This window comes from Myotis brandtii, unplaced genomic scaffold (assembly GCF_000412655.1).
Source record: "Myotis brandtii unplaced genomic scaffold, ASM41265v1 scaffold32, whole genome shotgun sequence".
Taxonomy (NCBI): domain Eukaryota; kingdom Metazoa; phylum Chordata; class Mammalia; order Chiroptera; family Vespertilionidae; genus Myotis; species Myotis brandtii.
In genome coordinates this window covers 2139342-2164197 of record NW_005362269.1, presented here as the reverse complement: position 1 = coordinate 2164197, position 24856 = coordinate 2139342, and the positions used below count along the sequence as shown (strand labels likewise).

The 24856-nt window shown below is 44.1% G+C and overlaps 1 protein-coding gene across 2 annotated transcripts; it reads left to right on the top strand.

Moving 5' to 3' along the window:
* SLC36A2 (solute carrier family 36 (proton/amino acid symporter), member 2) lies at positions 1-24595 on the top strand. 2 transcript variants are annotated; one of them, XM_005870504.2, is made up of 10 exons: positions 106-260; positions 3526-3616; positions 4383-4471; positions 4996-5091; positions 8661-8745; positions 12950-13168; positions 14965-15063; positions 17694-17860; positions 20470-20639; positions 23090-24595. In XM_005870504.2, the coding sequence occupies exons 1-10, from the start codon at positions 106-108 to the stop codon at positions 23359-23361; spliced, it is 1443 nt and encodes a 480-aa protein (XP_005870566.1). In that variant the 3' UTR covers positions 23362-24595. The 2 variants fall into 2 exon arrangements, with proteins under 2 accessions (XP_014398607.1, XP_005870566.1); XM_014543121.1 differs by lacking the exons at positions 3526-3616; positions 4383-4471 and having other exon boundaries at positions 1-260.
* The last annotated feature ends 261 nt before the right edge of the window (positions 24596-24856 follow it).

The window sequence follows — 24856 nt, the reverse complement described above, 5'->3', positions numbered from 1 at the left end:
ACCAGCCACTGAGTCCGGCTTTGCACCTGACCAGACACCTCCCTGCTTGCCTCCTTCTAACGCAGCCCTCCTCACCACCCAGGGCCCTCTCTTTTTGAAGCAGTCATGCCTGGAACAAAGAGTGCCAGGGGTCCCCAGGGAGCTGTTGACCTCAAACTGGACCTCAGGTCACCTCTCAAAAGTGCCAAGAACAAGGACTCCGGTTTCTTGGATGGGCGCCCATCGGAGTTGCCGGTCTTGGAGAAGACCAACGGCATAACGTGAGTGCTCTTTCCTCCCATCCCATGTCCGCCCTCCTGCCTGGAAGCTTGCATTGGCAAAGACCCCGGGGTCAGGGTGGGTTGGGCTGTCTGACCAGGTTGCAAAAGGGGCAGTTGTAGGCTGCATTAGGCTGAGAGCTTAACAGGGGCAGGAGTGGAGACTGTCAGAAAGCCCTTACAATATGGCGAGCTAGCCTCCAACACCTGCAGGTGGGGAAACTGAGGCTCAGTTATCCCAGGCCATACACTGGATCATTGGCAGGGTGGGGGCTGGAATCCGGTGCTGGCCCTAAAGTCAGTTTTGCTCCTGGCCCGTTTTGACCATGTTGGGGAGCGGGACAGAATCCCCCACTTCTTGGAGGAGAAGATGACACCTGCCTGCAGCGATGACATCCAAAGCCCAGTCTGTGGAAGAGTCCTGTTTCTCCCGCTTCCCTGGGGTGTGATTTGGGAGGGGGTGGGGGAGAGGATCACTCATGAGGCTTTCAAACCTTGACAAGGAGGGGCCTACTGAAGGTTTAGGCTGGAAAGCCAAGCTATGGGGCTCCAGCTCCCTAGGCCTCCACCACTCAAGCAGAGCAGCTAGTTCACTTAGAAGAAATGGGTGGGGGGGAGGGCACAGTGGTGGACAGCTCTGCTGCTTTAAGAAGGTTTTGACACCATTGGTGTAGTAGAAACAACACCTGCTCCTTGACTTCTCTAAGCCTCGGTTTCCCCATATGCAAAACAAAGAAATCGGTGGCCGTGTGAATGTAAGGAGGCTGCCTTGGAAATTCAATCTGAAGGGGTGATGGTGAGGGGGCGGGTTGCAAAAGGAGGGAGAAGTTACTATAAGGAGCAGGCAAAGCCCCTTTCCACTGCCCTCTCTGCAGGGCAATGGAGGGATGAGGGATGGACACAATAACCTTGACATCTGTCTTAAAGAAAGAGCCTGAGGGTTCTATTGCCCCCGGGCTAGTTCTGAAGGTTGCTGAGAATGCCTGACACTGAGCATGAGCTCTCTAGACTTGGGGGCGGGGAGGGGGAGGCGGGGGCAATCCATGCTGAGTGAAGGTATTTCTCAATCAGAGGTCCTGAGGGAACCAACTAGCTCTTGTGTCCTGAATTGACAGTGGTTTGGTGGCAATTTCAGCACTTAAGGATCAAAGAAATAACCATGTGAAAACTAGAGGACCCTTCTGGCTTGGAGGGAAGTAGTAAAATAAGTCTGGTGAGCGTGGTACCGGTGGGGTCAGCTGACTTGGGTTCCAATTCCCACTCAGCTGCTTACCAGCTCGAGCAAGTGACGGAGCTCCGTGGCCCAGTTTCTCCTCTGTGAGGTGACAGTTTGCTCCTCCCAGGAAGGCTGTGCAGGTGAATGGCACATAAAGCCCCCAAGTGCAGTGTCCAAAAGTGTTGGCTGCTGTGAATAGGATGCCGATCCAAGGTGACCAAAGGAGTTAGGGCTAAAACCTAGGTTTCCTGCCTTCCAACCCACTGCTTTGCACAAGTCACCACACTGTGTTTTTAAACTGGCTGAATTGCCCAAAGTTAGATCCTGATTTCCTAAGTCCTCTGGTGAGAAATTTCCAAAGTGACCCCTTGACTTTTTTCTAGTTGCAAAACAGGACAGCATTGGAGGGTCACAGGGCACTGTGCTCTGTCAGCGATGCTGACACCAGAGGGAGAGAGAAGGGCATGCAGAGACTCTCACTCTCTTTCTCCTCCAGTTGTTCTCTTCAACCCTTAACAAATTAGTGGGCAGATCTTTAGAAAGCTGGAGAAGTTAGGGATTAACATCAAGTGTGGGTGTTTGGAGCAGTTATTCCAAAATATCATTCCTCCAAACATTTACAGTGTCAGCAATGTGGACACATCGTCGTCCAAGATGACACAGCTAGTTAGGTAGTAGCCTTGGGTTTTAATCCTGGTTTGTCCAACCTCAGAGGCCAAGCTCCTTCCAGAATACCTCTGCTACTCATTTTATAAGTCTCCTCTCTGGAAAGCTCGGGGGGGGGGGGGGGGGGGGGGGGGGGGCGGAGGTTCTAAGGTTTCTAAGTTGTGGATGTAAATTCAATACTCACCTTGGTTTAAACCTGGTCCAGGTGCAAAGAGGTACCAAAGTAGGTTGCTGTGTAATTCATCAACAGAAAAGGTACTTCCCTGGAACTTTTATCTCTAGAGGTGTAGATCTTGTCCTCTGGTCTTCAAGAAAGGGTCTTGAAGGGCTTGATCCCCAGTGGAGGGTGTGCAGGAGGCAGCTGATCAATGATTCTCTCTCATCATTGATGTTTATCTTTCTCCCTCTCTGAAATGAATAGGAAGAAAGAAATGAATGAAAGAAAGAAAGAAAGAGAGAGAGAGAGAGAGAGAGAGAGAAAGAAAGAAAGAAAGAAAGAAAGAAAGAAAAGAAAGAAAGAAAGAAAGAAAGAAAGAAAGAAAGAAAGAAAGAAAGAAAGAAAGAAAGAAAGAAAAGGAAAGAAAGAGAAAAAGAAAGGGTCTGAGTGTTGGTGTTTGGGTTTGTGTTTGTGTTGGGATGGGAGGAGTCATGCCATTCCTCAGCTTGATGTCCTGGCCTGAGGGGAAATACCCTTCTGGAGCTCAATCCCCAAATGACCCTGTCCTAACAGACTGCATCTGGGGACCCACGTCATCTGACCTATTTATTCAGAAGTCACAATGATTTCTTTGCTGCCTGCCCCTTTCTCCTTTCTCCGAATTCAATCCTGTCTCTGCTACTAGTTTTATGACCTTGAGCTGTTTGCTTCCCACTCTGAACCTCAGTGTCCGTGGCTGTGAAGTGGGGGTGCCCCTTTACTCATCTGTCTGGGCCTGTTTCCAGGAAGCAGTCCAGTAGAAGTGGGGTGAAGAACAGGGACTCGGAAGCAGTCCTGAGTTCAAATCCTGGCTCCCCAGTATATCCTCGGACACGTTATTAAAAAGAAACCTCTACCATCAGTTTCCTCATCTGCTTCCTCACCTTGACAAGAGGATGAAATAGGAAAATACATGTAAAACACCCAGCATAATGTCTGTTATATAGTAAGTGTTATAATGGCATAGACTGAATATCAGCTGCTAAAACCAGGACTGTTCTGGACAAACCAGAATGGCTGGTCACTCTGCAGGAGACTCAGAGGTGCCAGGCAAGGCCATGGGGACTGAGAGATGGCCAGGAGCTCACCTGCCCACCGTAACTCAGTGTTGGTACGCTGCAGGGCAATGTCTGTTGGATCTCCTCCCCTCCACACACCCAGACCATCATGTTTGTTTTACTCTCCTTTAGAGCATTCCAGGCCTTGATTCACATGGTGAAATGCAACATGGGCACTGGGATCCTGGGACTACCCCTGGCAGTGAAAAACGCAGGCCTCCTGGTAAGGAGGGCGGCCGTAGGTGGGGCCAATATGACTGGGTTATAGCAGGGAGGTGGGGGGAGAGGCTCTAAGGCAGCGGTTCTCAACCTGTGGGTCGCGGCCCCTTTGGCGGTCGAACGACCCTTTCACAGGGGTCGCCTAAGACCATCCTGCATATCAGATATTTACATTACGATCCATAACAGTAGCAACATTACAGTTATGAAGTAGCAATGAAAATAATTTTATGGTTGGGTCACATGAGGAACTGTATTTAAAGGGCCAGAAGGTTGAGAACCACTACAAGGGTTTATAACGGTTTGCAATGAGCAGTCTTTCTGGGAGGCAGCTTGGTCCAGACTTGGAGTCTAGACATCTAGCCTGGGTATGAGTTCTGGCTCTGCCACAGACTTGGAGTGGCCTTTGCAAGTTATTTGTCCACTCTCTGGGCCTCAGTTTCCTCCCTTGTAGAATGCAGGGATTGGACTACGCCTCTCCAGTTGTGCTTTACAGAGCACTCATTCTCGGGGACGCCTCGGAGGCCACTAAAGGTCAGAATCCTGGGTCCCCTATTCCCCATTGTCATTGCTTTCTGTACTTCATTGGAGTACTCCATGAGATTATCTTTGAAAGAATAGCTGTTGCTGCTAAAATAGGCTTGCAAACCAGCATTGCTAGGAAGTTCGTTGAGTCCGGAATATCTGCACTACCAAATGCCTCCCCGCAGCGTTGTTCACAATTCATTCTCCTCTCTCTTCCCCTGTCCCTTCGCTCCCCCTTTCTTCAGATAGGCCCGCTGAGTTTGCTGTCCATGGGCCTCATCACCTGGCACTGTATGCACATCCTGGTCAGGTGTGCCCAGCGCTTCTGCCACAGGTGAGGAAAGCAGCGCCCTCGTGTCAATTCCTTTGGTACTTGGTTCTCAGGGACATCCCAAGACATCCTCCACATAATAAGAGTTGATTGCTTCCAACAAGGCCAAGAAAAAGAAAAGCATTGAGGGCAGGGAGGTAAGGTGAGGCTCTGCCATGTGACTCACTAGGTGCTATCAATCAGGCCATTGTATCTTCTTGACTCACCTGTAAATTGAGTCTAAACAATCCATGCCTAACTCTGCCTCAGAGAATTGTCATGAGGATCCAATGGGATCATGGATATAAAAACCTCTGTACCCATACAAAGTGTGTATTGTATAGTAACTACTGCCCTTGGCAGGTAAGGAAAACAAGCCACCAAGGAAGTACCACCAGGTGGCAAAGTCTGAACTGGAACTTGGGTCACTGCCCCAGTGTTCTTTCCACTCCAGCTGGTCCTGCCTTGCTGTGTGTCTCCTGACTTTTCAGCGTATGATCTCAGGTTAAATTGCTTCTCAGTAACTGTGTATGCACTTTCTCCTGCAGGCTTAACAAACCCTTTATGGATTATGGGGATACAGTGATGCACGGACTAGAGGCCAGCCCCAATACCTGGCTCCGGGACCACGCTCACTGGGGAAGGTAACTTGTCCTTGCTTTGCTAGAAGTGTGGCCATGGGGCATGCCTTCTTCCCTGGAAAGCTGGCTCTTACAGCACAGAATGTTGGACTCTCTACATGGAAGGGATTCATTGGCAACCTTCCTGATCCAGCCCCCTCTTTGTATACCTCCATTGACAGGGTGTTCATCCTTTGCTATACAGCTTTAATAGTATCCACTTTTTTATTGATTTTTTAGAGAGAAAAAGGGAGAGAGAAAGAGAAACATGAATTTGTTGTTATAATTATTTATGCTTTCATTGGTTGCTTCTTGTATGTGCCCTGACCAGAGATCGAACTCACAACCTTAGTGTATTGGAACGATGCTCTAACCAATTGAGCTGCCTGGCCAGGGCTTCAGTTTTTTATTAAATCACATTTATCCAGTTGCTACTATGTACCAGGCCCTGGAAATACTGTGAGGAGCAAGATACACAAGGCTTTGCCTCACAGAACTCATAGTCCAGTGGGGAAGAAGACAGGTGTTAAACAGTTTAGGACACAGTTACTTAATAACCACTGGGGTAAGTACAATGAAGGAAAGAAGTAGCTAAGAGATGTGTGTGGGCTTGGGTGGAATTCCTGGGCCAAAACAGTGGTGATGAGTTCTGAAGGAAGTTCTTAAGAATGAGGAATTACCTGTGGGAAAATGGGCAGGAGCCTAGAGGGCCTTCCAGGAAGAAGGAAAAGCAACATCTGACGGTCCTGAAGCAGGAAGTGGCAATTTCAAGGTATAGAAAGATCAGGTAACTTAAAGGTTGAGAATCAGGGAAATGAAGCTAAAGAAGGATCCAGGGACTGATCTAGCTATACATTTTAGACACTCTTAAAGGTTTTGTTCTTTTCTTTTCTTTTTTTTAAGCAACCAGGACACCATTGGTTTTAAGAAAGGGAAGTAATTTAAGATTTTGATTAAGGAAGTAATTATATTTGCATTGTTTAAAGATCTGTCTGGCTTCAGCAAGGAGAATAGATTGCAAAGGAGCAACAATAGATTAGTCAAACCCATGAGGACACGATGGTCAAAGTCCAGGCAGCTGGTAGTGATGGCTGGGACCAAGCTGACAGCAGTGGGAATGGAGAAAAGTGAATTTGGTCACGATTTGGGTCCTGGGGTTGTGAGAAAAGGAGAAAGTCCAAGTTGACTTAGATTTATGATGACTTCTGTTTTGGACAGGTTGTGTCTGAGGTGCCTGGGAGATATTCAAGTGGGAATATCAAGTGGCTAGTTGTATGTATAGGTTTGTACCTATCTTCGTGCAGGAGATGCAGAATCATATTGATCAGCCCGGAAGTCAGGGAGCAGAAGAGGTCTCTTAGAAAGTTTATAGTGAGAAGAGAAGAGAGAAAAAGACCAATAGGTTAATGACCCTTCAGTGAGCTGAAGTCTTCCTCCTGCAGGGCCCACCTTGTAGCTTTCAGGGATAACAGAGAACAAGGCAACACCCTCTGTCCTCTGGTACTCAGGACTAAACTCACTCTTTTGTCTTTGATTTCAGGCCTGTACCCACCCTATAGGTCTACTTTTTTTTCTGAGCACCATCTCGATTGTCAAAGTCTAGCTCCCTTGAATTGTGATACCTCAAACCCCAAACTGCAGTACCTGAGGCGTGCCCTGCTCATTTAATGTGGTCTAAAAGCATCACAGGTCTGGCATCTCCCTTGGCCCAAAGCCCATTCATGTATTGAATTAATAAATTCTGCTGTGAGCAGACTAGGAAGGCTGTGGGATGATAACCAGAATTTTCCCAATTGTGTCACCAAGAGGAGGTTTTTGCCTGTCACAACCCCTCAAATCCTTCTACTCACTGAGCATATAAAGTAGCTTTTCCTGCTCTCTCTAGAAATCTTGCTTCACGAATCATCTCTCATGTAACTTGAGAACTTTTATGAACTACGGGCTCCTCCTCTCAACACTTGAATGTGTTCATGTATCTCCATCTCAAAAATAATAAAATAAATTAATAGAGTTTCCTGAACCTTACACCATCCTCTAGCCACCATCCTATCTCATATTCAACATCTGGTTATTTGACAGATATCTATTGAATGCCTACAATGTGCCAGGAAGTGCTTCAGGCAGTAGATCTGAAACAATGAGCAAAATGGGCACTATCAAGACTGGAGCTCACAGTCTAGCTTCCATAAAGGACAGCCTACCCCCTGACTTTACTTCTGAACACCCCATTCATGCCTCTTTCGTGGGTCACCTGGCCTTTTTTGTCCTTAAATGTCTACAGAAGTTCTTCCCACTAAAATTCTGAAAGACCTCCTTGTTGTACCTTCTTCACCCTAGAGGACCTCTCAGCAGCACTGGGTCCAGTTGGCTATTCTCTTCTTCAAACATTCTCTCTCCTCTCTTGGCGTCTATTGAACTATTTTTGTCCTTGTTTCCTGCCCACCTCTCTGGCCATTCCTTTGCATTTCTTGTGGAATTTTTTGCTTCTATCCTTCCTTTTAATGCTGGTGTTCTCTAAGGGTTGAATACTGCCTTTTCTTTTTCTCACTTTGCACACTCTTGGTTGCTAATCTGTCTTCTCAAGGCTTTATCTATTATTGACCAATCAGTAGTTCCAGACCTTAATACACAGTTGTCTCCTGTAGGAACCTCAAGTTCATCAGTTCAAATATTGAATGTGTAATTTCTTCCCTTTCCCCCTAAAAAGCTCCTCTTCCTTCTGAGCATCCCACTTCATTTTGTTGCCCGAGCTAAAAACCCATCATCACCTTAGGCCATTTCCTTTCCCCAACTGGGTTCTGTACGTTCTAGCTTCCTAGTATCTCTTAAAATGTTTCAGTGTTCTCATCCTAATGGTCACATCTTTGTTCAGGCTGCTGCCATCTTTCACCTCCATTATTGTAAGAATCTCCTACTCAACCTTCCCATCCTTAGCTTTGCTCCCTCAATGTGCTCTCCACATGGCAGCTAGAGAAATGTCTAATCCTTCTGCTGAAATGCTCTTTCCTCACTTCTTTCTCTCCATCTCCTCCCCCTTCTCTTTCTTCTTTTGTCTCTTCCCTTTCACAAGAGATTCTCACTCGGGCATTGGTGTTTCTACGAAGGCTATCTGCTCTGTAATTTGGGTAAAATGCCCTTTTGACCATGGCCCTTAGAGCCATATTATTTTTGGTCCATCTTGCCCACTAGTCTATAAACCACTAGAGGAAAGGACCATGTGTTATTTTTCTGTGTATCTTCAATGCCCACATAGAAAAAAATTTAAATATTAATAATAGCTAATAAAAACATTGTGCCTACTGCCCTACATTAATTAGTATCAGTTACAAGACATGCCTCAGAGCCAGGTGGGGAGAGGTTCCTGACTGTGAAGAATTTTACCACTTGCTGAGCTGAGAATGTGAGGGTGGTTGAGAAACATATTTATAAAAGAACTATTGTTACCTCACGTCTTACTACTGCCCCATTGTTGATTGTGGTGGCATGACCAAGGGTGCTGGTACAAGGCCACCAACCCCTGGGGCAAGAAATGGATATGACAAGCCAACTCTTTTTTTAACAAGTGTTCTTTCTCTCTCTCTCCTCTCTTCCAGGCATATGGTGAGCTTCTTCCTTATATTCACCCAGATGGGCTTCTGCTGTGTGTACATTGTGTTTCTGGCCGATAATTTAAAGCAGGTAGAGTCTTCTAGAGAAGGTGGGAGGGTAAAAGACTTGGAAAAGGAGAATCCTCTACTAGTTGTTCAACAAATGGCTGCTTCTTTTGGGGGTCCTAGTGTCCTCATTAATATAAAAAGAAAGTTAAACTAGAGCAGTGATGGCGAACCTTTTGAGCTCGGCGTGTCAGCATTTTGAAAAACCCTAACTTAACTCTGGTGCCATGTCACATAGAAATTTTTTGATATTTGCAACCATAGTAAAACAAAGACTTATATTTTTGATATTTATTTTATATATTTAAATGCCATTTAACAAAGAAAAATCAACCAAAAAAAATGAGTTCCCATGTCACCTCTGACACGCGTGTCATAGGTTCGCCATCACTGAACTAGATGCTACCAAAAAAATCCAGACTTCACCCAGTTCACTCCTCTGCAGATTTCTAGAAGTGGTTACTTTCCCCACAGTACTCTTGGACTTTTCCTCAAGGTTGGTCTCTAAAATTAGACTGGAAGAAATCTTGCTTTAGAGCTTAATCATCCTTAACCCCCTCCTAAAATTGATATGGGTCTTTTCCAGTAATACCTAATTTTCTTTGGACCATCTTTATCTACTGTTAGTTGTTCAATCTTTACAGTTCTTGTCCCCAGTAAGTTCTTTTAATCTAACCCAGAAGTTTATCTTGTAGCAATTTGATCAAAATAATATGAGCAATAACAGAGGCCATCCATAGTCAGTCATTCTTTAGGGGTCTTTTTCTGTTTATGGTAATATCAGAAGTAGAAAAATGTAAAAAATTTAGAAAGGAAAAATATAGTGAGCATTCATAGTTAGCTTCTATTATGTGTCAGGTACAGTGCTGAACATTTTATATGCTTTTATTTAATTCTCTCCATGACCTTATCTGAATAGGTATTGATGAGAAAACTGGTGCTTACACTCTATTAATGTATATAAGGTCACAGAGACACAGTTGAAAAGGCAGGCCTTTTGCCCTGGCTGGTATGGCTCAGCTGGTTGAAGTGTCGTCCTATACCAGGGGTGGGCAAACTTTTTGACTCAAGGGCCACAATGGGTTCTTAAACTGGACCGGAGGGCCGGAACAAAAGCATGGATGGAGTGTTTGTGTGAACTAATATAAATTCAAAGTAAACATCATTACATAAAAGGGTACGGTCTTTTTTATTTTTTAGTTTTATTCATTTCAAACGGGCCGAATCCGGCCCGCGGGCCGTAGTTTGCCCACGGCTGTCCTATACACTAGAAGGTGGTGGGTTTGATTTCCAGTCAGGGCGCATACCCAAGTTGTAGGTCCAATCCCCAGTCAGGGGGCATGTAGGAGGCAACTGATCGATGATTCTCACATCTGTCTCTCTCTCTCTCTCTCTCTCTCTCTGTCACTTTCTCTCTCAAATCAATAAAGAAAATTGCAGGCCTTTTGATATCAGAGCTCAAGTTCTTAAACGCTATGTTATATTGCTTCTGAAAACAAAGCAAAATTAGTCTAGTGCAACTACTCACGATTATTGTTTTAATTTATTGTTAACTGGTCAGCAATTTGCAATTTCCTTACAGTTTTAAATGTAATTTTTAATAGGGTACTAGTATTTTATCACACAGATTGACCATGACTTAGTCTTCTATTGTTAGATATTTTGTTTCCCTTTGTTTATACTCTATTATAATCCATACAAGTCTTAGTACACCCCTTTATTTCCTTAGTATATATTTCTTAAAGGATAAAAGAGTTTGTTTTGAAGGCTTTCAAAACACATTGCCAGATTGCTGCTTGGAAATCAATCTGATATCAGCAGAACTTTATCATCTTTCTAGAGCAGCGGTTCTCAACCTGTGGGTCGCGACCCCTTTGGCGGTCGAATGACCCTTTCACAGGGGTCGCCTAAGACCATCCTGCATATCAGATATTTACATTGCGATCCATAACAGTAGCTACATTACAGTTATGAAGTAGCAACGAAAATAATTTTATGGTTGGGTCACAACATGAGGAACTGTATTTAAAGGGCCAGAAGGTTGAGAACCACTGGTCTAGAGCAGTGGTCGGCAAACTGCTGCTCGCGAGCCACATGCGGCTCTTTGGCCCCTTGAGTGTGGCTCTTCCTGAGCCTTAGGAGTACCCTAATTAAGTTAATAACAATGTACCTACCTATATAGTTTAAGTTTAAAAAATTTGGCTCTCAAAAGAAATTTCAATCGTTGTACCGTTGATATTTGGCTCTGTTGACTAATGAGTTTGCCGACCACTGGTCTAGAGACAAGGCAAGCACAGCAGAACTTTATTTATCATCTGTCTAGAGACAAGGCAAGCATTGTCTTGAGTTTGCAGGCTCAGTGGAATGTGTTCTAAAGCATATAAAAAGTTAAATATCAATATGATATTTTGGTGCCAGGTCAGGATACTACTAACAACAGCCTGAGGTTCGGATACTTAATTGTGAACTACGGGGTAGAAATGTGTGGGTGAGGGGAAGCTCATTGGAGCAGGGGAAGGCTCCCTTGGGAGGTGCATCTGAGCAGGGTGTTGAAGAGCGTTGGTGGCAGCCAAGGTGGGAGAAAGGAGGAGTGAACACCTGGGGACAGGAACGCAGGGGACTTGCTCAGGAGAGGCAATACAATTGGTTGTAGAAGAGCCTTCAAGGCTGAATGGAGCCCATTTAGGGAGAGCCTTGAACGCCTGGCCAATGTTCCAAGTATTCTTCCTACTGTAGTGAAGAATTAGAAAAAAAAACAAGACAATGATTTATTTATGTATTCATGATGTTGTTAAATGAAAAGGACATTTCAAAATAAGAGTGTATGCTATGATCTCAGTCTTGTAAAATAAAAAGGATTCATATTATACATGTCATTATTGTACTGTATGGAAAATGTGTAGATGCATATATTCCAAGGCATTACTGTGGCTACCCAAGGGTACTGAGGTGATCACTGCTTTACATTTTCTTCTTGCCTAACTCTAGTTTCTAATTGTTCTGCAGTGGATTGTGTGGCTTGCACAGTAAGACTGTATCAGTGAAGTAATGCTAACTCTAAATGAGGATGGTACCATCCCTCCCCTGCCTCTGACTTTGCCAGTGGGTGTTTATACTGTGTGTAGGAAGGTATTTTGTGTTTGTCTCAATGATCAGGGGATGCTAATGGATTTCATTGGGTGGGATCCAGGGATGCTAAATGTCCTGCAATGAATGGTCCAATCCTCACAAGAAGAGTTCTCTCACTCAAAATGCCAGTATTAGTCTATTTAAGAAACAGTTAAGCGATGATTTTTTTGTTTGTTTGTTTGTTTTAAGCAGGCAAAAGAAACAGATGCTGGGGAACTCAAGTACTTAAGCAAAAAAAATAAGTGTAGTAGAAGAATATTGGCAAACTTCCAAAATGACAAAGAAAGCTAAAAAAATAAAATAAAATAAATGGGTCTCAGAAAAGAACAGGAACCAGGGCAGTTAGGGAGATATACATAGAACTGACGTGGTCTCCTCAGGGATCCCTTGTCAGAATTAATTTTTACCCGTTCTTTTTCTGGCCCTGTGTCAGAGATGGTGAATGCCCTCACTTGAGTCAAAGGCCTGTCCTTTAGTTCTTCCGTATGATTGTGACCTACAGTCCTCCCAGGTTGTGTCTGGGTGAGAGAGAATTCACAAAAAATAAATCAAAATCAGGAGGAATGGATGCTGAGTTTCCAAGAGCTGATAAATAGCCAATATAAATACAGTTATTTTGTATTACTTTTACTTTTTCTTCTTTTTTTGTTTTTGTTTTTTTGTTTGTTTGTTTGTTAGTCCTCACCTGAGGATATTTTTCCACTGATTTTTTAGAGAGAGTGAAAGAGAAGGCGGGGGAGAGAGAGAAACATCGGTGTGAGAGACACACATAGATTGGTTGCCTCCCACACGAGCCCCGACAAGGGCTGAGGATCGCGCCTGCAACTGTGGTACATGGCCTTGACTGGAATTGAACCCGGGACCCCTCCGTCTGAGGGCCGATGCTCTATCCAGTGAACCACATCGGCTAGGGCTGGTAATTTTATTTTTATTAAAGTTATTTGTGCTGCCTCTTTTGCAGAAGTATGGTGCAGAAGATTTACAATAAGAAGTTCCTAAGTTCACCCTAATTCAAGTGAGACATTCCAGCCCTGTGGGAGGGAGTTTGACTGTGGACCAGCTATTGACTCTTCCACTTGCTTTTCCCGTTTTTTCCTCAGGTGGTAGAAGCTGTTAATAGCACCTCCAGCAATTGCCATTATAATGAGACGGTGATTCTCACACCCACCATAGACTCTCGACTCTACATGCTCGCCTTCCTGCCCATCCTGATGCTGCTGGTCCTCTTTAGGAACCTCAGGGTCCTGTCCATCTTCTCCATGTTGGCCAACATCAGCATGCTGGTCAGCTTGATCATCATCGCCCAGTACATTGCCAAGGTTAGTGCACACCACACATCTGACTCCTGCAGGGGGCAGAGCCTTTAATCAATAATAGACTGATACCTGGCACCAACACTGAGGATAGATAAGTGTTTACCTCATTATTCAGCCTGGTACCCGCCTCAGTGTAACATGTCTTCCACAAAGATGTCCTGTGAAATCTCATTCTTCTGGATATCTCCTCTTGCATGTTGCTTCTCCAATCATTGTTTTATGTCAAATTCTGGCTTTAAAAAATGCTTTGCCAGGAAAGCATCGTAATTGGTGAACGATAGATTATTCCTGTAATGGCTGGAGTAGCAGCAAAAGGCAGAAAGAAAGCAGCACCTTCTTATCTGATTGCATCTGTCTAGTCTTACATACTCTAGGCCAGTGATGGCGAACCTTTTGAGCTCGGCATGTCAGCATTTTGAAAAACCCTAATTTAACTCTGGTGCCGTGTCACATATAGAAATTTTTTGATATTTGCAACCATAGTAAAACAAAGATGTATATTTTTTATATTTATTTTATATATTTAAATGCCATTTAACAAAGAAAAATCAACCAAAAAAATGAGTTCACACGTTTCATAGGTTCGCCATCACTGCTCTAGGCTACAATTCCAGGCACTCAAAATCACCCCCTCAGGCACTCAAGAGAAAAAAAAACCCCATATTTTATCACAGAGATATAGAGTCTTGAAAGGCCAAAAGCCAATCTATCACAATGTAAATTATAACATCTTTGAAGTTGACTTACACATACTGATTTTCCCTCAATTTCCTACTTTTCTATCCTTTCTAATTTTTATTTTACAATGGACAAGACTGCACAGAAATTTAAATCCCAGAAGCCCCTTGTCATGCCTAATACCTTTCAGATGTTTTTCTCTTTCAGAAGTCGCAAGGAATTTAGTAATAATAACAAATTAGCAAATATTTTGGGGTAACTATAAGTAAGTTTTATATTCCTTAAGGCAATATTGATAAATTCCACAAAATTGAATTTTCTAATGAGATAGCTACCTTTGATTCTTGTTTGGACAATCCCAAAGGTTGCTCAATGAGAGGAATGGTTCTGTAATGATTTTCACATTCTAGGTCACAGGGTACATAACATATTTATTTCATACATTTTCCTCCTCTTCTATTTGTGTTATATATATTATTGATTTCAGAGAGGAAGGGAGAGGGAGAGAGAGATAGAAACATCAATGAGAGAGAATCATTGATTGGCTGCCTCCTGCATGCCCCCTACTGGGGACCGAGCCCACAAGCTGGGCATGTGTTCCCTTGATTGGAATCGAACCCAGGACCCTTCAGTCCGAAGGCCGACACTCTATCCACTGAGCCAAACCAGCTAGGGCCTCCTCTTCAATTTGTAGCTCATTGAAAAAGAAGAGACTTTCATATTTAACTAATTCCTTTGGGCTCCCTGGACTATCACTGTAACTTAGACAGTAATTGCCAATACCCATAACCACTGTACAAAGTGTTCTTGGGCACTTTAGGCTGGCACTAACCTATGGTGTGCAAGACTTTCTTTTGTTGGATTCTGATAAACCAAACTCCCTCGTGAAATACCGATTCTTCAATACTTTGACAATACCTTGATATTTTTCCCCTCTGGCTCTTTGTTCTTGTGCAGTGTTAAAATCAACTTGGATTGTTGCCTACTTCCTTTTGAAGTTTTCTAAATTACTTGACATTTAATTTTTTTTAAAAATTCAGGTCTACTTTCAGAATGCCCTCTTAAAGGAGCCCAAACATGCTTTGAGGGTTAATGTCTTACCTCATATCTCTTTCCTATAGGATATTCCAGACCCCAGCCAGTTGCCACTGGTAACAAGTTGGAAGACCTACTCTCTCTTCTTCGGAACAGCCATTTTTTCATTTGAAAGCATTGGCTTTGTAAGGTTTGAATCAGGGTGGAATTTCCCTGGTGCTGTGGGTGACCTCCTGAGCGGGCGCTGGGTGCTCTGGGTTTTTGGGTTTCTGTGCACACGAGAGAAAGTAACCGCTGGCTTCAATAGGGCCAGTTGTCACCAGCAGTAGAAAAGCAGGTTACAACAGAGAGGCAGTCAGGAGAGAGATCCATTCTTGTCCCAGTACATCTATGAAACATGTATCTTCATATCAACATGTGTTTCCTAACCTTTTAAAATCAAGGCAAATGGAGGTGTACCATTTAAATGGCAGGATCTGATGAAACGTAAAGGAGTTTTAAACAAGAAAGTACTGTATCCTTACGATGGATTATTACATTGTCTCTACTTCCACACTTGAGGAAGGACAGTGCTGTGTATATAACTTTTAAGTTTACTTTTAATTTATATACAATGCAATTCACTTTTGGGAAGTTGGAGGGGGGTTGTACATTTCTGTAAATTTTGAGAAATGCATGGAGTCATAGATACACCACAATTGGGATACAGAACAATTCCCTCACCACAAAAAACTCCCCCACCTCCATTAATCCCCAGAAACCACCTCCTGTTCACTGTCTCTACTGCCTTATCTTTCCCAGAATATGCAGGGGATCATACAGTACGGAACCCTTTGAGACTGGCTTCTTTCACTTAGCTGCATTTAGGTTCATCCGTAGTGTTGCATGCGTCAGTAGCTCGTTGCTTTCTATCTCTTGAGCATCCACTGTAGCAGCGACACTACAATTTACCAATTCACCTGTAGAAGGATATTAAAGTTGTGTCTAGGTATTGACAATGATGAGTAATGCTGCTATAAGCATTGCGTCCAGGTTTTGTGGGAACATGTTTTTATTTCTCTGGGAGTAGGCTTGCTAGTTCACAGACAGAATATGCTTCGGTCTTGTTTCTGCAGGCCATGGTTCCTTGGTTCTGGCCTAAGGAAAAGATTATTTTTAGCCGGGAGAACTTATGCAGCTAAAATGCATTACAGAGTGGGAAAGCTCAGGGTGGATTGTCTGCTCTCCACATAACCCCCAGGATGTTTTCCTGAATACCTGCTGCAACTGCGAACCTGCCTCTCACCCAGAAGGAAGTGGAAAGGCACAGCAGTGACCCCTACATCGCACTCCCTTCACGCAGTTCCCATGTGCATGGGGCAGGGAGGAGATGCATGTAGGACAAAAAGTCATTAACGATACCAGGGCATAGATGCTACGTTCCCACTGAGACCACACATCCCCAGTGCTGTAGGAGAATAGGCAGAATTGAGTAGAAGCACGCACTTGGACTTTGGAGGACAACCCCAGTCGGCAGCTTGGCTCTGCCACCTGCAAGCTGGGTAACTTGGGGCACGTTACTTCATCTTCAGAGCCTTGTTCTCCTCCTCTGTAAAATTAGCCCTATACAAGGACAAGCTTCATAGAGTTGTGGTCTTCACAGCGTTGGTTCAAAAGACAGAAGTGACCTTCGGGTGCCCAGCAGGCTCAAGAGGCAGACTGGTCTCCAGATGGATGCTCTCAGAGCCAGGGATGCATCCGGGGTGCAAGGATCCTAAGAACATGGTCTAGGGAGAAATGTGCTACTGGGGAACCAGGAAGCTCTGGTCCCAGCTGTGCCACCAGCCCACCGTGTAACCTGCGTCTCAGCCTCCCCATCTGTACAGGGAGGGATGAGTACACTGGAATCGGAAGTCTCAGATTCGGATGCCTGTGGAAGGCGGCGTGGGTGAGGAGGCAGGCATATGTCAGTGTGAGCGAAAGAGGGGGGCCTGGTGAATGGGGAAAGAATGTTGTAACTTAGACAGTAATTGCCAATACACATAATCACTATGAATGCCCAAAGACATTCATAGTCATTAAATTTTCTTAAAGACTATGCTGGCCAAAGAAAATGCATCTGCCCAGATCGGGCTGCCCCAAGGAGCTGAGCTCCTTGGTCCTGGACAACCCGAGGGGACCTCCCAGCTCTGAATGGTCCCGGGTTCATCTTGTGACTTCTTTAATTGTGGTAAAACACACCTTGCACAACTTATCATCTTCACCATTTCAAGCACACAATTTAGTGACACAATAGGCATTCACATGATTGTGCAGCCATCACGACCATCCATGTCCAGAATGCTTTTCCTCTCAAGAAACTGAAACTCTGTACCCATTAAACAATAACTCCTCATTTCCCTCGCCCTCCAGTCCCTGGAAACATTCATTCTACTTCTGATTCCATGAATTTGACTAGTCCAGGTACCTCGTATAAATGGAATCATGCAGTATCTGTCCTTTTGTGTTTGGCTTATTTTATTTAGCATAATGTCCTCAAGGTTCATCTATGTTGTGGCACGTTCCAGAATCTTCTTCCTTTTTAAGGATGAATAATATTCTATGGTGTTATATATACCACATTTGTTTATCCATTCATCCATCCATGGACACTTTTCTAAAAGGTTTCCACCTTTTACTATTGTGAATCATGCTGTATGAACAATGGGTGTGCACATATCTGTTCAGGTTCCTGCTTCCAATTCCTTTGGGTATATACCCAGAAGTGGCATGCCTTTCTTCTTTGCGTCATGACCCTCTTTCTCCTGCTGTCTTCTCACACTGTGTTATTCTGTAGGTTCTGCCCCTGGAAAACAAGATGAAGGATTCCCGCCGCTTCCCAGCTATCCTGTCTTTGGGAATGGCCATCATCACTGCCCTGTACATTGGCTTCGGGGTTCTGGGCTACCTGCAGTTTCAAAACAACATCAAGGCCAGCATAACCCTTAACCTGCCCAACTGCTGGTAACTTTATGGGCCCTCTGGTGGGGGGCGGGGGGGACTCAGGGCCAGGTGGGAATGTATAGGTCACTTCCTCCTCCCTCCCACAGATGGCAAACGGAGGCCTAGAGGGCCTCCCCAGGGAGAAGCAGAGCTGTTGCTGGAGCCCTGGGCTCTGGGTTCTCTGTTCAGGGAGCTCCTCCTTTAACTACAGCCTCTCATGTTGAGTGAGGCCTTGTTAGCTCAGAATGAAGGAGGACATATTTAGGGAGAAAGGAAAGAAGTGAGAATCCTTGGTCACCTAAGGAGAGAAGGGAAAGGTCTAGGGGAGGGCAAGAGGCAGAGAGAGGAGTCGGTGGGTGGCAATACTTTTCATTATATTTGAAACCCTATCCTGTTTGGCTTAGTAGATAGAGCATTGGCCCACAGATGGAAGGGTCCTGGGTTCGATTCCGGTCAAGGGCACGTGCCTCAATTGCAGGCTCAATCCCCAGGAGGCAACCAATTGATATGTCTCTCTCACATCGATGTTTCTCTATCTCTCTCCCTCCCTTCCACTCTCTCTAAAAATTAATGGAAAAATATCCTCAGGTGAGGATTTAAAAAAATTTTAGCAATTATATTTGCGAAGGCTGTATTACCAAGTCTTGCTTGCCACGGCCTGTGGTGCACATCCCCATGTCAGAGTAGCTAAGATGAAAAGTAGTCAAACAAGAACCAATTTGGGAGGACCCACTGTAAAAATGTTTTCTTCAAATGCACTCAGTTCAGGCAACAGTTAGCTGAGCCAGACTTCAACAGAGCCACATTTAAATGGACACATGAAGCCATATTGCATTGTGAGCATTTTCTCCAGGATGCCTTCCTTTTTTTTTTTTTAATATATATTTTATTGATTTTTTACAGAGAGGAAGGGAGAGAGATAGAGAGTTAGAAACATCAATGAGAGAGAAACATTGATCAGCTGCCTCCTGCACACCCCCTACTGGGGATGTGCCCGCAACCAAGGTACATGCCCTTGACCGGAATCGAACCTGGGACCCTTCAGTCCGCAGACTGACGCTCTATCCACCGAGCCAAACCGGCTAGGGCGTGGATGCCTTCCTTTTTAAGGGGCACTTGGAGGCTTAGTTGGCCTTAAGTGGGGTACCTTTCCCAAGTTGATAAATGTCATTCATCAAGTGTTTACTGCCGGCCAGTTATATGCAGATGCCAGTCTAGGCACATGGGGGCATGGAGTATGCTGATGTGAGTAGACTATGAATTTCAGCTTCACTGTCTTCCTTGACTCATAATCCAGTGGGAGTGGGGAAGGGATAGATAGTATAATAAGCAATGATAGCACAGAATAGAAAAAGAAGCCCTCTAGAGGAGCAAAGAGGCCTTGTGACTTTCAAGGAAAGAAACTACATTGAAATGGGACAACAGAGAATCTTGTTGTCTAACAAGGCAACTCTGACCAGACAAGGACAACTCTGGCACTGCTGGGTCCAGGTCCCAGTAGCACTGCCTCCTGGTTTGTGGTCATGGATGATTTACTTAACCTCTCTGACCTTTGGTTTCCTCATCTATAAAGCAGAATTGTCATGGGATTGAATTGGGCATGTTAAAAGCATCTGGCATGTAATACCTGCTCAAAAGATGGGAATTTCAAGAAATCAGTGGGGTTTGGGACAGATGGAAATGGAGTAAGTGGTATTCTAGGCATCAGGACTACTGTGAGCAAGAAATGCAGAAATGTGGAAGTTAGCTTTTTAAAGAATGGCCTAAACACAGACTCAGACATACTTGTACACACACACAGGTTTATTAAACATGGGAAGATCCATCTACCACATTCGTGGATTAAAGGAGAAATGTCTTATCTCCATAGGTCAGAAAAGGCTTTAATAAAACTCAACATCCCCCATCACACACTCTCTCTGCTTCTAATCTGATGCCTGCAAGTAACCCTACCCCTCCTTTTACCCACCCCCCAACCTCGCCCCCAGCCCTCACACAGCCCTATTTGTAGACTGCCTCTTCCCCCAAGGATTTGGGATTCTGCAGTTTTCACAACCTACTAGAAGCATTTGTTGAGGAGCTGTGCCAAGAGCTTTGAGGGGAATCCAGAGAATTCCTAAGGATTGTCAGAGATCACAAGACCAGAGTCTTTCAGACCCAGGGTTTTTGGCCTTTGCCACTTATCACTTGTCTCTCCCTGGACAAGGTATCCAGACTGAGCCTCTCTTTCCTAAAATCTAAAATTGAGCATCAGGTAATAGTGGTTTGTTATATACTAGTATATATACCCATGTTATATATGTCCATGCTCAGGTGTTATATATACCCATGCTCAGGTGTTATATACACCCATGCTCAGGTGTTATATACTATTATACCCAGGCTAAAGATTCTTTTTATTTAGAGATGACCCTCTCAACTGTTGCTTTTCAAATCCATGATGGTTCAGTCTATTTTCACTGCGTGCTCTGCTGTGACTCCCTCTTGGCTTTTGGAAGTTCCCTCCCCATCACTTTTAGACAAGAAAACTGCAGCCAGAGGGACTGTCCTAAGGTCAGAGGTTAATATTCTGAAGAGACCGGGTGCCAGAGCCCAGTGGTCATAGAAAACATCACCGTTTTGTCCTGCAGGCTGTACCAGTCGGTCAAGCTCCTCTACGTCGCTGGCATCCTATTCTCCTACGCCCTGCAGTTCTACGTCCCTGCAGAAATCATCATCCCCTCCGCCATCTCCCGGGTGTCCAAGCGCTGGGCACTGCTTCTGGATTTGTCCATCCGCTTCACCATGGTCTGCCTGACATGTGAGTAGAAGGCAGAGAGCAATGTTGCTCTTTTCCCAAGGGCTGTCAGAAATCAGCCAGATGATAAAGGATAGTCGTAATAATCTGCACTGGTTGAGCACTAACTGTATTTCAAGGACTGGAAGAGACTTGTCAAGTAGTAATTCATTTAAGCCTCAGGGATAAGCTAATTCTTACATCTACCTAATAAGACAGATTTGATGCTGGGCAGCCTGAGGATGTGGCACAGCTTATCAAACAGCAAACATAATAAGAACTGATATTTATTAAGCATCTACTGTGTGCCAGGCACTGTGCTAAGCTCTTTTTTAGTCCATATTTTATAGAATTTTATTCAGTCCTACAGGAACGTTTATGAGGTAGGATTATGAGAAACCCTACTTTTCAAATGAGAACACCAAAGCAGGGAGCGATAAGTATTTGGCCAAGATGTGCCAGAGGTGGGATTTGAACCCAAGTCATCTAAGTCCCGAGCCAGACCCTCCGCCTCCAGGACGGAGGTTGAAAACGATAGTCAGTGAGTCTCGTCTGGCAGCAGAGGTGTGTTGTTTGACCCTCACAATGTATAAATGTATAAATCCGGGCAAACATTCCAAACGTGGCAGATCTCACTTACAAATCCAAATTTCTAATAGTTTTGGGGGGAATGATTTACCAACTCTAGGGTCACATTCCCCACTGGCAGTAGTCAACTGGACTTGCCCCCTGGCTGGTCCCTGCTCACTTGTTGGCTTCACTGGCCCCACTCAGCCCCTCATAGCCCTCCCCCTGCTCAGGCCCCGGGGATCCCGGTATGGCATTTCTATGAGTATCTTAGCAGGAACAAAGGATTTGATAGAGATTCCTGCCTTGGGTGTGATAGAGCCAAGCTGCCCCTAAGGCTCCTTTAATTGTGATTCTAAGAATCTCCCTCTTACTTCTTGCTGTACTAGCCCAGCCCATTTATTTCTCTGGACACTGATTTTCTTCCTTTGACGTGATCTGTTCCCAATTTACCCTAGGAGGCAGGGACACTACCATTCAGAATCACAGAGACTCCAAAGGGCTGAAGGAATTTGTCCCAAATATAAAAATAACAATTTCTACCAGGGATCAAGCCCACAATCTCAGGCATGTGCCCTGATCGGGAATCGAATTGGAAAACTTGTGGTGCACGGGATGATGCCCAACCAACTGAGCCACACGGGCCAGGGCTGCTTGTTTAAAACTTTAACACCATTTGCAATATGAACCATAATACCTAAAAGGGTAGATATCATTTATCCCCACTTTGTAGATGAAGAAACAAGCAGAGAAAGGGGTAGCGACTTACCCAAAGGAGAAGCCAGAATCCTGCCTTCCAGGCCTGTTTTCTATCCCACACTTTTCCTCCACAGGAAGCCTGGGGGAGGCTTCTGGTCAGTTTTAGTGAAAATTTTGCATCAAGTTAAATAAAAAATCTAAAAGCACAGGCCTGTAAAACATCCTATGAGGGAAAAATAGAATTTCAAAATCTGTAGCTTTTAGTGTTTCTTTGTCAGGTGTTTTCTGACATGTATGTAGAAGACACTTTTAGAGAGAGCCTGCGCTCTTATTCCAAGACTCTTCTCTCCTAGAAATAATTTTACATCCTCATGTCTACAAGAGGTGCTCATAGTCATGTTAATTATTAAAATGTTAGCGCTAGGAAGTAAGGCTGCTGTTGTTGTTGTTTTTTATTTTTTCAGTTTTTGTCTGTTTTGTGCATTGATACATCCTAAATAGTTTGGGACAGTTTCCAGCACTGTTACTTAGTGTTACTTATGAAGAGCTTAATCGTTGACTATGCATGGATTCAAAATGTACCTTAGTGGCATAAAAATTATTTTAAGATAAAAACATTTGAACAAATAGAAGCTACAGGGGGAGAAAACAATTATAACGAAACTTCCTTTGCCAAGTTAAGCAGGGCCTCCTGAAAAGCAAAGCTGCCATACATTCCCTCTCAGGAAGGTTTTCAGCCAGAAAGAAGACGGAGTAATTACTTAAAATGAGCTTTATCTGAGACTGTCACACCTCCCTTTCACCCTTATAAAATGGGAATATGAACCCCTATCTTTGGCTGTTCCAGGAGCCAATTCACCTGAAGGCTCCCTAGCCCCGAATAAACTTTGTCTTTTCTCCTATTTAATGTGTCTATTGTCCGTTAAATTTGCAGGCCTTCATCATGGAACTTTAAGTGGGTAGTTTTTCCTCACAAAAATATGAATCTACAAATTAGAAAAATTATTGGAAGGAAACACACTGAATTTTTAATGTGTAACATCTAGTGAATACGATTGGGGGTATTATAGGACTTTCAACCTTTTCTGTATGAGACTGGATGTATGAAAAACAACTGGTTTGTGTTTTAAGAAAAGGATTTTTAAAACGAACTTTCGCAGCTTGGTTAAACCTGGGATGATCTATCTATCCCGTATCATCTCCCACAGGCATCTTGGCCATCCTCATCCCCCGCCTGGACCTGGTCCTCTCCCTAGTGGGCTCCGTGAGCAGCAGTGCCCTGGCCCTCATCTTCCCGCCCCTCCTGGAGATCACCACCTACTACTCAGAGGGCCTGAGCCCCCTCACCATCGCCAAGGACGCCCTGATCAGCATCCTGGGCTTCGTGGGCTTTGTGGTGGGGACCTACCAGGCCCTGGATGAGCTCATCCAGCCAGGACACCCTGTCACCTTTTCCAACTCCACCATTTTTATTCAGTGAGAATGGCACAGCTCCTGACCCACCAGCATCTGACTGTTAATGCTATGGCACTCTTTTATATATGCATTATCTTTATTTTGCAAGACTCACCAGCTACAAGATCTAGGTGGTAAGTAAAACAAATTTTTTGTTTATTCCTTTTCTTTCCATCTCTAGCCTTCCACTACAAGGAGAGCTCTCCCATGGAAGGCTCTCCATTCCACCCAACGTTTTGGCCATTCACATGGTGAATCTCACATCTTGAATGGAGCTATGCAAGAAGAAGCCACTGGGGGCACCCAAGTGGCAGCAACTGGCAGGAGGAGGTGTGGCCAGCTAAGGCTGACCCTGATTTGACAGAAAAAGGATTCCAGCAAGGTGTGCCCAGCTCCAGCATCAAGATGAATTGGGCCAAGAGGCCCATTGTGAGCTGAAACTCTCAAACAGAGAAAAGCCATCATATTTGTCAAGGGCAATAAACTTTCTAATAAAGTTTTGGCCCAGTTCAAAGATCCCAACAATGGATGGGAGGCATGGAAATAAATGTGCCAATGGCAGGGGGAAAGGGATGGACAATGACATTATTTGGCATTATTTACCTTTTAAGTCTTACAACACCTTGACTACCGACTGTGTGCCAAGCATATTCAAGGCTCTTGTAGTAGATTGCAAACACGGCCACAAGTTCTTCTTGACAATGTGACTTTTCAGCTCCTCCCATGAATGCAGATAGACGGACAGACAGAGCCAAATACCCACTCCTACCCCTTCATAACCCCTAGTAGGAAAATAGGCAAATGCACAAGCAGGGAATTCATAAGAGAACAAATACAAATGTCCAAATTGTGTAAGATGTTCACCTTCAATAGTAACCAAAGAAATAGGAATTACTGGTAAAGTAACAATGAGTCAATTTTACTTATCACATTTCTAAACATTGTAAAGATTAATAAAAAGTTGGCATTGGCAGAGTGTGGAAAAACTGGCACTCTTTTTTTTTTGGTGGTAGTGCATTCGGCACAACTTTTCTGGCGGACAATATGAATCAAAATTGAAAATAAGAATATTATTTGACCCAACAATTCTACTTCTGAGACTTCCTTCTAAGGCAACAATCAAATGTTCAAAGGTATATTTATAAAGCTGCTCATCACTGAAAAATTGGGTATGTCCTGTATATCCAATAGTAAGGGTTTTATTAATTAAAATAAGGCACCAAAAAAAAAAAAAACTATACAAGGAAGCAACTGGAACTCTCAAAAATTGCTGGCGGGAATGCAAACTGGTAATGCCACTTTGGAAAATAGTTTGGTGGTTTCTTACAGACTTAAAAATACACAAGCAATCCTACTCCAAAATCTTCACCAGATGAATAAAAACACTTGACCACATAAAGTCCTGTACATGAATGTTTCCAGCAGCTTTATTCATAATCACCAAAAACTGCAAGTAATCCAAATGTCCATCACCGGGTGAATGAAGAAGCACATTTTGGTATGTCCATACAATGGAATAC